The sequence below is a fragment of the Odontesthes bonariensis genome, chromosome 10 (genome assembly GCF_027942865.1).
Source record: "Odontesthes bonariensis isolate fOdoBon6 chromosome 10, fOdoBon6.hap1, whole genome shotgun sequence".
Classification (NCBI taxonomy): domain Eukaryota; kingdom Metazoa; phylum Chordata; class Actinopteri; order Atheriniformes; family Atherinopsidae; genus Odontesthes; species Odontesthes bonariensis.
Genome location: NC_134515.1, coordinates 5,837,726 through 5,852,243, shown reverse-complemented (window position 1 = coordinate 5,852,243; position 14,518 = coordinate 5,837,726). Strand labels below are relative to the sequence as shown.

The window sequence follows — 14,518 nt, the reverse complement described above, 5'->3', positions numbered from 1 at the left end:
CTGAAGAGGCCGTGTAGAGGGTGGGTCGGGTCACCCACCAGGCGGAGTGCTTTCCGCATGAGGCGAAGGCAGAATAAATCCGGGAGGGAGGGGAGAGGGGTGCCAACGATCTTCTCGGCTGTCCTCACGAGGCGCTGAAGGGTCCTGCGGCAGGAAGCTGTGCAGGCTCCATACCACACTGTAAAACAGCTGGTCAGGATGCTTTCAATGGCTCCCTGTAAAACGTGCTCATTATGGGGGTGGGGGCTCCAGCTCTTCTTAGCTTGCGGAGAAAGTAGAGCCGTTGGTTAGCCTTCCTGGCCAGAGATGCTGTGTTGATGGTCCAGGATAGATCCTCAGTGACGTGCACACCCAGGAACTTGGTGCTGCTTACCCTCTTCACAGCAACTCCATTGATGGATAGAGGAGCATGCTGAGTGTGGGTTCTCCTGAAGTCCACCACAATCTCCTTGGTCTTCTCTGCATTCAGAGAGAGATTATTGTTTATGCACCAAGAGGCCAGGCGGCTCACCTCGCTTCTGTAGAGAGACTCATCGTTATTGCTGATGAGACCCACCACAATCGTGTCATACTACATACTACATACTACATGCTACATATTACATACTCATCGATCAGACAGTATGCAGAGCGTTTACCCACAATGCATTTCGCTCCTACCCGAGCCGAAATCAGCCGACCTGAAGCTGATTTCTCTTAAGCTCTAAACTCTGTAAACTTTAGCAACATTTGAAACATTTTCAGGCGAGAAAGTAGTCGTTTAGATCCCCAACGTGTTGAAAATCTGACAAAATACCGGCTATTTACAATTTTGTTCCCAAGAATTCCGCGCTACTAAAGCTAGCCGCAGTGAGCAACGCACTTCCGGTTATTTTCACAAAATAAAATACCTGTTGCCTTTTATCATAGGGAAAGCCATTACCCTACAATTGATGCTTTTGTTTTGAAAACAGGAAGTGAACCTACCCTCGTTGTAGCTAGCTTGAAACTGCCGTTTTGACAGGAAAAAAGTCAGTATGAGTAGTAGGAGTAGTAGGAGAAGTATGCGGTTTCGAACACAGCCAAATAGACTAAAAGTCAGCTTCTTTCCAACTACTGTCAGAGCCATAAATGCCTCTTTACGGTGAAGTGCAGTATACTGGTTTTCTGGCAATATTGTGTTTAATACATAGCCGTATTGTTTTTATATTGTTTTTTTTTTTTAGTACATACTGTCCCTTTATAGTTAAATAGTTATATTGTTTACAAGTTGTTATATATCTGCACTGAAAGGCCTGCACCTTACTTTTCGTTGTACTCGTTACAATGACAATAAAGAAAATCTGAATCTGATCCAAACATCTGGGAACCGAGAAGACCAGATTCTGGACCTTTGGACGAAGAACATTGTCCCATTCTTATCTGATATCGGATTCTAGCTGCTCAACAGTCCTGGGTTTTTGTCACGTTTGACGTTTTGTGATGCGACAAATGTTTTTAATTAGTGAAAGGTTTGAGCTGCAGCACCCGGACTCTTCTCCCATGAAGCCATGCTGACTGTTGGAATAGATGCATCCCTGTTCTGCTTGCGCTCTGTCCTTTAAATGGATTTAGCATTTCATTCTAAAGCCAGCTAAACGTACTTACGCGTGAATGTTGTTTCTCACAGTTGCTTTAAAAGTGTATACTAAATGACTAAAATGTGAATCTTTTTTTTCTGATAGCGTGTGATTGTGATCCGGTGGGATCGCTGGAGGGAGGTGTGTGTGACAGCCACACTGACCTGGACATGGGGCTGATCGCAGGACAGTGTCGGTGCAAATCCAACGTTAAGGGCACCCGCTGCGATGACTGCAAGGAGGGTTTTTACGGGCTCAGCCAGAACGACCCGCTTGGTTGCCAACGTACGTATATATTTCAGTGTATTTTTCTACCGTAGAAAAACCTTGTGCTTAGACGGGGTGAGAGTAGATGTCTTTATATTTCTGCAGTCTGCATTGATCTTTTTCTACCACCTCAGCGATATCATTTATATGTGTGTGTGTGTGTGTTTGTTTTCTATCAGCTTGTAATTGTGACCCCCGTGGCATCATTATGATTGGAGCTCCATGTGATCAGATTAGTGGGGACTGCTTCTGCAAAAGATATGTCACAGGCCGCTACTGCGACCAGTGTCAGGTTAGTAGCAACTGTTCTCTGAATTTAATTTTTTTATATCAAAGCATCTCACACAAGGTTGCTTATTAGCTTTCAGCACTGGCCTTGTCTGGTGGTTGTGCCAGCAGGACTGTTTTTAATGTCATTTTATATCCGGGGCAGCATTTATATCACCAGACTCATGATCTGAACTCTTTACCTTGTTGTACTGTGTCACTGTAACCGCTCCCAGATTGATAGGCAGCAACACTTGCGTCTTTAGGATCATTGCTGATGTCTTTCCTCCTGGACATAGTGTTAACACACACCTAGTGTCATGATACAGGACTCCCCCCTTGTTTATTCAGCTCTCTCGTGTTTCCAGTCCTCTCATCACTTCCTCTGTATATATTCTCTTGATTTTCAGTTGATCCTTGTCCCATCGTTTCACATTACTTCCCTTCATGTTGCATGTTGTTCTGTTGTCTCAAGGTCATCCGCCAGTCTTGGCCTTATCTCATAGTCCTAGATTTGGGTCTGCCATTGCCAAACATGTGACACCTAGATACTCCACACTAGCAAACTGCCAAAACTTAAAGGGGAAGTTCCTTTTTTTAAACCTGGACCTTATTTCTGGCATAAAATACGTTCATCTACTCACCGATAACAATCAGAGCCGCTTTGGGGCAGATCTTTTTTGGCACGCAATTTGCTTTTTAGTCTCTTCTCACTGTCAGACAAACAGAAAGCAGACAGCAATGAGGAGTGCTTGAGACAGTAGTTTGGTTTCTATTTTTTATTTTTTATTTTTTAAATTTGTTTATTAGGACATTATCAGTAAACCCTAAATCAGTGCCACAGGAAAAGGAATTACAATATCCATTTCTTTTTCATATACACCCAAAACAAGAACAAAAGAAAAGAAACCCCATCCACCCTTCCCACCCCCATTGGTCTGTATTTATAATTTTACCCAAGCAAACCTAAGCATTTTATAGTCTATATAATGTGCTCTAATCTATGGCTAGTACTTTACAAGTCTAGCTAAAAATTACGGGTTGGAAACTGCAGATACTTTATCAAAATAAAAGAGAAAAGGCCGCCATGTAGTGAAAAAATTCTCAACTGATCCTCTTAAAGAAAATTTGATTTTTTCCAGTTTTAACAATAACATCACATCCTCTATCCAGGTATGCAGTCCTGGAGCAATTGGTGACTTCCAATGTAGGAGGATACGTCTACGGGCAATTAGAGAGGCGAATGATAGTACATTCAATTTTGGTTCAAGTTTGGTTTCTATTAAAGGGAAAGTTCTTTATTATTTTTTTTAAACCTGGAACTTATTTCTGGCATAAAATATGTTCATCGACTCACCGATAACAGTTTGGTGAAAGTCGGCGTTCTTCGGAAGATATTTAGATCACTGGAGATCGGCGTATATCCATATAACGGGAGAGAACAGGGCAGAGACAATACAGCCTCTAAATAAGGCATTATCTGTCTTTATTTCACCAATACTTTAAGGCCAATGAATGAAAGAACGCGTACTATTGCATTGTTAGCTCAGAGCTGCCGTGTTCTTGTTATTGGGGGGCTTATCGGGGGACGCTATTTAGATCACTCGAGATCCGCGTATATCCATGTAAGTCTAGCCAACTGTCACAGAGCACGGAGTGAATGAGCTGTGCTGCAGCAGTGCGTTGATGACGTCATCCCAGTAGATGCGGGTGTAGAAAGCCCCCGATAAGCCCCCCAATAGCCCCCAATAACAACAACACGGCAGCTCTGAGCTAACAGTGCAATAGTACGCGTTCATTCATTCATTCGTCTTTAAAGTAATACTATGTAACATTTCTACCTTAAAATAACAGCTTGAAAAAAATTGTGCGGCTAGAATGAGTTTTAAGATTACGATTGGCCTGTCTCCTATGCCCTTCGGGGGTCTGAGTTGGAAAAACTGCGCTATGTAACTTTGCTGGACCGGCCCGGGAGCTGAGCGGAAGTACTTCGACTTGCTTTCTGGCACACCTACCGCAAAAACAAATAGACCCCTCTCACGCTCCCAGGTACATTTGATTACTCTTACCTTCTCGGTCGACATAGCTTGCACCTTCTGACTCCTCGCCGGTTCGTCAACAAACATGAAACGTGAAAGCGAAAGGGTGTTGTATTTACGACAGTGTAACCGTACATTACCTCCAAGCCTGTAGGGGGAGCTCCATAATGGGCTTTTTGAAAAGTTACATTGTACTGCTTTAAAGTATTGGTGAAATAAAGACAGATAATGCCTTATTTAGAGGCTGTATAGTCTCTGCCCTGTTCTCTCCCGTTATATGGATATACGCCGATCTCCAGTGATCTAAATATCTTCCGAAGGATGCCGACTTTCACCAAACTGTTATCGGTGAGTAGATGAATGTATTTTATGCCAGAAATAAGGTCCAGGTTTTAAAAAAAAAAAACGACGAGCTTTCCCTTTAACTAAAGAGGTGCTCACACTTACTGAGGATAAGTTAATGAAGGGAATTTGATTATCAGCACCTGGGTGCTTCTTACCCTCCTTATTTACTTACCCAGACTAAACATGGAGAAGCAGCATTTAGCTGTTATGCTGCAAACAAGTGGAACAAACTGCCAGTGGAGATTAAACTTTCACCAAATGAAGACGTTTTTAAATCCAGGTTAAAAACATTTCTTTTCTCATGTGTCTATGCATGAAATCTGCACGATATCTTTGAATTTATCTGGACTGTTGCTTGTTTTTAATTTCATTTAACTTACTTTATTTGTTTCTCTTTATATTCTTATATGTATTTTTAATGCTTTTTACACTCCCTGCTGCAATGCTTTTATTTCATGTGAAGCACTTTGAATTGTTTTGTACATGAAATGTGCTACACATATAAATTTGATTTGATTTGATATTTATCTTGTGACAGCAGTAAGGCTGTACTTAATTTTTCACAACCTTCTTCTGCATTTTGGCTTAGTTTTTGTTAAATGTCACTTTCTAATATGTCATACAGTGTTGTTCATTTCAGGTTCTATTCCAGATCTGGTAAGGACAAGAGGTTTTAGTCATGATAGTAAAACCTATACTTTCTTTTTCACGGTATCTTGGTGGTACGGACAATAATGGAACACATTACATTATACATCGACAAGCCATGAAGTATCAAAATAAAATGTACTTGTCATTGTGCCTTCTGGTTTTGAGGACTGTTTTCCATCCCTGTAGCCTGAATACTGGGGGCTCAGTAATGACCAGGCTGGCTGCAGACCTTGTGACTGTGACTTTGGTGGAGCCTACAACAACAGGTAACCCACTTTCTTAATCCGTAAACGTATGAAGAGAAACAAAGAACCTTGTCGAGGTCTCTCATTTAGACACAAAAAGCACAAACTAACTCTGAAGTGACAGAGGTATTCACTCAATCATCGGTTCCTGATGGAGGAGGGAAAACAGAGAGTGGAAATGTAGAGATCGGTTCTACAATTAAACATTGCTTTCTCTGTTATACAAGATGCAAGATGGAAAATGGCCAGTGTGACTGCAGGAATAGTCTAATCGGCCGACAGTGTTCAGAGGTGCAGCCTGGGTATTTCTGCGCTCCGCTCGACCACCTCAAATACGAAGCTGAAGATGCCACTGGACACTCTCCGGGTGACTCCTCACTGCCGGTGAGCTCAGCTGCATGAATACGTTGCTGCAAGCTTCTCTTTCTGAGGAAGAAACTGATTGTATTTCTTGTCAAGTTGTAAAGTTTTTCCATCCTCTTTAGAAACACACTCCTATGAAGTGCCTTTCATGAATTCCTCGAGCACGTAACTTTGTTTGGAAAACCTGTGTCTGCACCATAAAGAGAACATCAGGTCTTTCTGTACAACTCCTGATCGATATTTTATATCTGTCAGACTCTGCTATGTTTGGTGTTTTTCCACAGATGCAACAGAAGAAATGGGAGAAAATGGTGCATCTTTGTGACAGGCTGCTCGTAACAAAGTGCCTAAAGATACAATTTGACATTTTATTTTTGCTGAGTTGTCTGTCGACACAACACTCAGTGGGGTAGCACTGGCACTGAAAGGATCGGATTATTGGCTAAATTACAATAAGACTGAGTTGCTCCTTATTTGAGCAAGGGTAATTCTCCTTGGATATATGGCGGTGAATGAATGGGATCAGAGGCACAAAGCGTGTCATATCCTGGTATGATAGGTGGCGCTGTACCTATTTCAACTATTGCTAATTGAGCCACTTCCTACGTCCCTCTACATTTGGTCTGTGATGAGCTGCTTGTTGCACAAACTCGATGCCCAACGGAGTATTCTCCATCGCGTTGTTTGTTTGTTTCTGACGGCGACAACAACAGGAATATCGTCTCCTTTGACTTCCGGGTCACGACCCCGGGAAAACATCTGGAGCATGCGCAGAACGCAAAGTCTGATTCACCACGTGCTTCAGCGTCTACAAGCAGGTTTAGTTTGACTTTCAACTGAGTTATCTCGGGGTCTTAATCCGATCCAATTTCTTGTCAGATTAAGGTGTCTACATGAATTTAATAACACAGTTTTATTGTAATTTAGCCAATAATCCGATCCTTTCAGTGCCATGTGACCCCACTGACTGGTTCATCCCTTAGAGTTAGATGCCATTTTTGTGCTTGAATGATTAATCGGCTACTGTTAAGTAGCTTTACAAACAGAAAAAGCAGTCAGGTTGACCTGACCTGAAAATGGTCAGGTTAGACGACTGAAAAGGAGTGAAAAAAGCAGCTAATGCCCCAAAATAAACTTTGAACGACCTTCAAAAAGCCCGGAGAACTATTGCTCGAGGCCACTTTAAAAGATTAAATGAAAGTTTGGCTGCTTGGAAGCAAAATGTAAAGAAGTGAGGGGTGGACCAATGCTTCTTGAACCACTGATGAAGCACTACCTTCAAGATTTGTGTTAATATTCCCTCTGAGCTCCATCCCATCAAACCTCTTCCCTTAAAGACACTTTTACAGACTGTGGCCTCCCTTCATCAGTGTCTTCTTCCTTTCCCATCTCTGTTTACCTGCTTTCTTTCGTTCTTTTCTTCCTCACCCATCCATCCTTTTCATTGTACACTATGTATTCGACGTGCAGCCCTCCAGGCAAGTTCCGACAGTCCACACGTGCAACGTCACTGCCGCAGGAATGTGAGGAGAAAAGACTTCAATGTGTTTGGAATGTTATAAGAAGACAGGCAAAAGTGCAAGACACGTAGCAAGAGGAGATGCGTCCGTTGCTCGTGTGATTTCTTTTTGAGGTGGTGATATGGCTTGTTAAACTGTTTACTGGAAGGAAACTGAGTACATCCTAAAGAACATTAAAGATGTTTGGATTAAGCTGCATACAGTTAAAACGCTTCTTTTCCAAAAGTGATCCATCGAGGAACTGGAAAGGTTTACAGATCCGAACTTGTCACAGTTGTTCCTGTGCTGCAGACATGCCCCACATGCATAGAAAACCCCATTTTCAGCCTCGCCCTCTTGTTTATTCCATCACACTTTGACAGATTTGGCATGTTTCTGCTTTGTCATTTGCACTTTTAGGTGAGATTGAAGCGAGGTGAATCCCTGCAGATTCCTAGAAATGTTTTAGCAAAAAGTTTTCTATCGGGTACGATGGACACGGCCGTTAAACCTCTTCTCTCCCTCAGGGCAAAGTTCGTCCTCAGGCAAGTGACGACTGCATTCAGCATCTCAATAACCAGGCAAGGAGGCATCGGAGACACGGGCGTATATCCAGCTCGCAGCAACATCAGGCCGCACTGAGACGCATCCGGCAGCTTCAAAAAACAGTAGGATTCTGATCTACATTGTATTCTCATTTAAAGGGATAGTTCGCCTCTTTTGACATGAAGCTGTATGACATCCCATACAGGTAATATTATTTATGAACATCTTCTTACCCCCTGCTGCGTCCTGTGAGCCGAGTTCCAGCCTCGTTTTGGTGTTGATGAAGGTAGTCCGGCTAGTTGGCTGGGGTTTAAAAAATAAAGCGTTTTTCTTCTCAAAACAATATGCGTTCAACAGAGTAATACATTTGCGTCACAAAATCGTTCTCCAGGAAAAAGTTAGACCTCACAATCGCTTGGCCCTATTTTCTCTCCCTTCGTATCACTGCCTGCTGTACAGACGGTGCAGACCGAAGTGCAGACTGAGCAGCAAACACCGTAACAGGCGCGGCTGTCGGCAGGCAGCAGCAGGCAGTGATACGTAGGGAGAGAAAATAGGGCCAAGCGATTGTGAGGTCTGACTTTTTCCTGGAGAACGATTTTGTGACGCAAATGTATTACTCTTTTGAACGCATATTCAGGCATGCAAACTTGCCACCTTTCGGCGAAATTCGCCGTTTTGAAATCAAAATGGGTCATTCTTCTGAATCGCGTAGATCCGAGGAGAAAAAAAAATGGGGGGGGGGGGGGGGGGGGGGGGTGAGCATGTCAACTAGCGAGTGGAACTGTGAACCTCAAAACTACACTAGACCTATGTGACAACAAATGACTGACAAGAGTGGCGTGTGAGAGAACCACTATCACCAATCAGAAGTGAGGAGGGCGAACCCCTATTCACACCCCCCCCCCCCGGACCACCCCCCTGCTACAATTTGACTGATGTCCTGAAATAGTCTTCATAACGAATTGTGTCGTTAGATCAATTAATGTGCTTTTAATAGTGTCTTTGATACAAGTGTCAGCTAAATGTCTTGATAACAGACTTGAAATAGTCTACAATTCCTCGATATTTCACCGCCTCACAGAACGCTGTTTGTGTTAGTGCTACTCGAGGTAACTGTAGAGTGGCTAACTAGCGCCTTCCACACAAGTTCAGGGCTTTGCTAATACTTTTAGCCAACGTCAATGGAGACCTTAATTGTCGCCGGACTTGGCTTTTTAACGAGGTATGCCCCTTCATAATACCCTCCGATAATCACGGAAAGGGAACATTTTGCCCATTTGAGGAGGTCGTTTCATTCGTCGTGAGTTTATCAATGCAGAGTCCGGAGAGCTCTGCCACAGGTCGTATTTGAGAGTGCGACCCCCATCCCCTCGCTGTTCGCCCACACCCCCGTTGATACCCCCGTTGATGATGACAGCCTACAGGTGCACTCGTGTTCATCCAGTATGATGCACCATCAATCGAAGTTAAAAGGGGGCACAATGTAGGATTACGTAGTGCTCGTGGCATGCATGTCTCAAAACTTACACTGTCATGAAAAATGCCGTTTAACTAAGCTTGCCGCGAGAATGTTTTTCTGTTAGAGTGCCAGCTGTCGATACAAATTTGTCTCTGGCGGTACGTCAAGTGAATTGCTGATATAAGTTTTTCCCGTGGAGCTCGTTTGGCTCGGCATGCCAAACGTTCACTTTCGTGGTTTAATGACAGCGGACCGCGAAAGTGGTCGGGAGAGTCATCGTTCAGGCTATTACTAAGCATAGGCTGTCTTGGGGCAGTAATTAATTAAACGTTTAATCCTACATACTTGTAGTATCCCTTTAAGGACCATGGGACTAAATTTTTCGTTAAATTTAATGTAATTAAATGTATGATACTACAGTTAAATGCTTTTGAAGACCTGTGATGTTATATATCAAACACATAATAGTACAGTAAATGCAATTGATAGGCCTACTGTACCTATAAATTCATCTTTTATGCTGCACAGCTGTTCTCTACTTAATGCAAATGGGACATACTGTATATTTTATAATATATATTTTGTATAATTTACAACTTAATGCGTCTCATGTTTCCGCTTTTCCGCGCGTGCCGTGTGTCCGTGTACCCTTCTCACCTTTTTCACCCCTGACCAGTTTGCATGCCTGCATATTGTTTTGAGAAAAAAAACGCTTTATTTTGGTGGCCCCAGCCAACTAGCCGGACTACTTTTGTCAACGCCAAAACGAGGCCGGAACTCGGCTCACAGGACGCAACAGGGGGTAAAAAAATGTTCATAAATAATATTGATAATATGGGATGTCATACAGCTTCATGTCAAAAGAGGCGAACTATCCCTTTAAGGTTTGTCAAGACAAGAATCCAGTCGTTACAAATCGCTCCAAAAATGTTTTTGACGATTACAGGTGGATAAAAACACAAAATTGGTTTGTGACCCTAAAATGATTCCTTATGTATCTGGACAGACAGACGCTCTCTGATATAAGGGAATAAAGTTACAAAGAGAGGCTCAGGCTCTCAGACGTTGAGTGAAAGACAAATAGTTCCACTATATAGTTCTAAATACACCTCCCAATTTGAATTGGCAAACAACTATCATCAGTTGTTCCACATAATTCACTTCTGTGAGGGTACTCTACAGATTTTTGATTAACATGCAGTGTACAAACCTAAACATGTGAATAAAAGAAGAGGTGAAACTAAAGTTGTTACCATAATACATTATTACAACCAAGTATTACAAGGCTACTGACTGCTACGGGGCTCCTTGTGATGATTATTTCAGTCATTCAATGAAACCTCCAACAGTTAAAGTTGATTTTAGAGGTTTGTCATGCCCAGTATGACCTTGGCATGTGGAGAGTAATTGCATACGCCTGATAAAAAGCCTTATTTTCAGAATAATAATGTCAACCCACAGTAGTCATTACTGACCCAGAGTGTGGGAACATTTCGAGACCCATTGAATTAGAATGTAAATATGCAATGGCTGTTTTTGTGTTGATGTGACTTTGTGACTTTGTTTTGAATCTCAGTTAGCAGATAGTGGTAACAAGGAGATAAATGTGAAGATGGTCCTGGACTCGTACTTCTCAGGTGGTCAGAAACATTAATCCAAATCAACGTTGGCAGCAAAATCAAGGGAAGAGCCACTTTTACGACAACATACTAAAGTCCCCTTTTGCAAATATGCATTTCTACATATAAAACATCCCACAAATAAAGAAACAACACAGCCAATACATTTTCAATTCAGACCATATTTACCTTAATACTGGGATGAGTGGAAGCTGGCGTGCATGTCCTTGACTCTCTTCATGTTGTATTTGTAGTTTGTTGTTGTAATCATAGTGAGAAATTCAAGATGGGCATGGTTTTTGTGCTGGTTTTTGCCCTTTTTTAATTAAAAAACCGATGCATTGTGCCTGCATCTCGCGGTACACCAAACGTTTGCCTGCTCGTCCCCTCTCTGGCGTCTTCATGCTGATTTTCGTTTGGTTTTGTGCTGGTTTTTGCCCTTTTTTAATTAAAAACCATGCATTGTGCCTGCATCTCGCGCTGGCTAAAGGAGCTAGCGTGCACTGTGGTCAAGTGTGATGGTGGTTTAACCGGCCTGCGTTGCCAGGTTTAACAGAGCCCCCTTTAGGAAACACCATTAAGCCTTAATTAATACTTAATGAAAATACTTAATACTACAAAAACGCAAACTGAAAGGATAACTGCGGTATTTTCAACATTAAGCCTCTTTTCTGAGTCATCTGCAATGTTTTAGAACCCCCCTCACCGCTTTTTTGATGTTTACTGCTGTCTCCGGTATTTGCCTAATTTTGATTCTTCTCAACCTGCTTCAGAACGGCAAGTCATGCGCATGTCCAAAAAGGTCCGTAAAAGCACCATAAACGTCCGTTTTCAAAATCATCAACTCACCGGAGTGGTTACTGGTGTGCACTGGTAATCCATATCAAATTTTATTGCGAAAAGTTGCTTCTGTCGTGTTTATTTAGCAGCTCGTTCATGCTCGCACTATTTTCTTAGTTACCTCACAACCGTGGATAAACTTCCGCTATCAACGTAATATCAACGAACATCCAGACTTCAATAGAACTCAATGGGATTTACAAAATGTCAAATAAAACACGACAGAAGCAACTTTTCGCAACGAAATTTGATATGGATTACCAGTGCACACCAGTAACCACTCCGGTGAGTTGATGATTTTGAAAACGGACGTTTATTGTGCTTTTACGGACCTTTCTAGACGTGCACATGACTTGCCGTTCTGAAGCAGGTTGAGAAGAATCAAAATTAGGCAAATACCGGAGACAGCAGTAAACATCAAAAAAGCGGTGAGGGGGGTTCTAAAACATTGCAGACGACTCAGAAAAGAGGCTTAATGTTGAAAATACCGCAGTTATCCTTTAATAAAAATACTTAAAACTGTGCAGTATTTGCTGTATGTTATTTGAAAAAATTTATTGTTATTGTTACCATATTGTTATAAGCTACTATGTGAGTGCGAGCCGCCAATTAAAGCTTGAGGAGCGGCGCAATGGGTATCTCTGATCTACACAATAAACTGCAACTGTTCACAGCTGACTCTGAGAATGTTTAGAAATCCAAATGCGATGATTAACTGAGCAGCGTGAGTCTTCATAAAAGCTGCTTTCCTGTCCACAGACTGTGAAATTAATCACGCACAATATAACGAACCCCAAGAGAGTAAGAGTTGGATCAGAAAGTGGAAAATGAAGCATTTTTTTATTTGGTCCACTCTGTCTCTCTCAGCCGGATGTGACGACCGTTCATAGAGAGCACACTCCCGGCCACATGGTGACATGGACCGGACCCGGTTTCGCCCGAGTCAAAGATGGCGCCGGCCTGGTGTTCACTATCGACAACGTCCCCTTTGCTATGGAGTACGACATCGTGATCCGCTATGAACCTGAGGTGTGTGAGTGTGTGTCGACCATGAGCAAATAAATGAAATAAATGAAAGTGTTGTCTAAGTCCGGCTGATTGTGTGTGTCTGTGCAGTCCACAGAGGACTGGGAGGCTGTGGTTAGCATCACCTCGGTAACGCTGCCCTCAAGTCTGCGATGCGGAAACCTCCTCCCAACCGAACAGCTCTACACTGAAACCTTACTGCACCGCAACAGGTAACAGCACCTTCACGTATCAAATCAAATCAAAATCTAATTTATTTGTAGCACATTTCATGTACAAACAATTCAAAGTGCTTTACATAAAATAAAAGCATTGCAGCAGGGAGTGTAAGAAGCATTAAAAATACATAAAAGAATATAAAGAGAAACAAATAAAATCATTTAAATGAATTTGAAAACAAGCAACAGTCCAGATAAGTTCAAAGATATCGTGCAGATTTCATGCACATGAGAACAGAAATGTTTTTAACCTGGATTTAAAAATGTCTCCATTTGGTGAAAGTTTAATCTCCACTGGCAGTTAGTTCCACTTGTTTGCAGCATAACAGCTAAATGCTGCTTCTCCATATGTTGACTTAGACATGAATGTGTGCTCATATAAGTCAGGGAGCGGGCCTCTGCAGCCAATATGTTTGCTCACATCACGGCAGGGTTTGTTCAAGAAACCCAGATAGCTCAGGAAAAGTTGCATCATTTCATTGTTGATATTAAACTTGCCCCGGCTTGTGTGCTCTTTGTGTGTCAGTTGGGCAAACAAAGCAGAGAGGCTTTGTAAGAATCAGGTACAGGAAGGCAGCAGCTTTGTTTGCTCAGGTTTGGATTGTGAAAAGTTGCGGCATTACCTGAGAATAAACAGAGAAAGGCACCATTTGACAGAGAGGTGGTAGCATATACCCAACCCCACCTGGTCACGGTTCACCCACTTTGTAATGGCTCAAGGGGCAAGATGGCTAAAGCTGTAGTTTCATAAGAAAAACTGTTCATACAAAGCCAGAAACATGCATGTGTTCTGTCCCCAGTTTTGTAAATCTCTGCATGATTATTTTCCAGAAATCTCGTCCCCAAGCCTGATTTCTACTCCCATATTTAGACACTTGCTCCACAACCGAAAAGACATGAAATCACAGACGATCAATAGGGAGACCCATATGGAAGATTGAGCCCCTTGGACTCTTAATATTTGTTTTTTTTCTCACCATTCTCACCCTGGGAATGGCAGCGTACTTCAAAATAGACGTAACAGTAGTTTGGGGTGGGGGTGTCGGTCGGTTGTGCCCCCCCCCCCCTGCTTTTTGTATCCTGGGACTTTGAAAAACAGGAAAGGCTGCAGGCAATGGTGTGTATGGGTATCTATATGACCCGTCTAACCTGAAGAAGGTATAAAAGATCAAAAACCGAACAGAATTTGAAGCAGTGTAGTCAAACTTGTGAATGCATATATTTTACTTCCTGTGCAACCTCTTCAAGGATGAATCCTTTGTATTGTGACACTATTTTCTTAGGCTTGGAAGAAGACTTAAGTGGGTCCAGTGCACCTGAAGCGCCAGTATAAATGTTTATGGCACCGGTCACAGCTTGAACAGTGCGGGAGGCAGTTAGCATCCTGTGCCACAAAAACAGAACAATCCCCAAATACTCGTTGTGTCCTTAAAGGGATAGTTCGCCTCTTTTGACATGAAGCTGTATGACATCCCATATCAGCAACATCATTTATGAACATCTTCTTACCCCCTGCTGCGTCCTGTGAGCAGA

At 42.5% G+C, this 14,518-nt stretch overlaps 1 protein-coding gene across 2 annotated transcripts in view; it reads left to right on the top strand.

Moving 5' to 3' along the window:
• Window positions 1-14,518, top strand: part of lamb2l (laminin, beta 2-like) — an 86,194-nt gene that overhangs the window by 50,096 nt on the left and 21,580 nt on the right. For both annotated transcript variants that reach the window (XM_075476030.1, XM_075476031.1), the window contains exons 11-17: window positions 1,704-1,883; window positions 2,045-2,157; window positions 5,354-5,433; window positions 5,640-5,796; window positions 7,802-7,942; window positions 12,609-12,770; window positions 12,858-12,979. In XM_075476030.1, coding sequence (XP_075332145.1) covers window positions 1,704-1,883; window positions 2,045-2,157; window positions 5,354-5,433; window positions 5,640-5,796; window positions 7,802-7,942; window positions 12,609-12,770; window positions 12,858-12,979 — 955 coding nt within the window. The remainder of the gene's footprint in view (window positions 1-1,703; window positions 1,884-2,044; window positions 2,158-5,353; window positions 5,434-5,639; window positions 5,797-7,801; window positions 7,943-12,608; window positions 12,771-12,857; window positions 12,980-14,518) is intronic.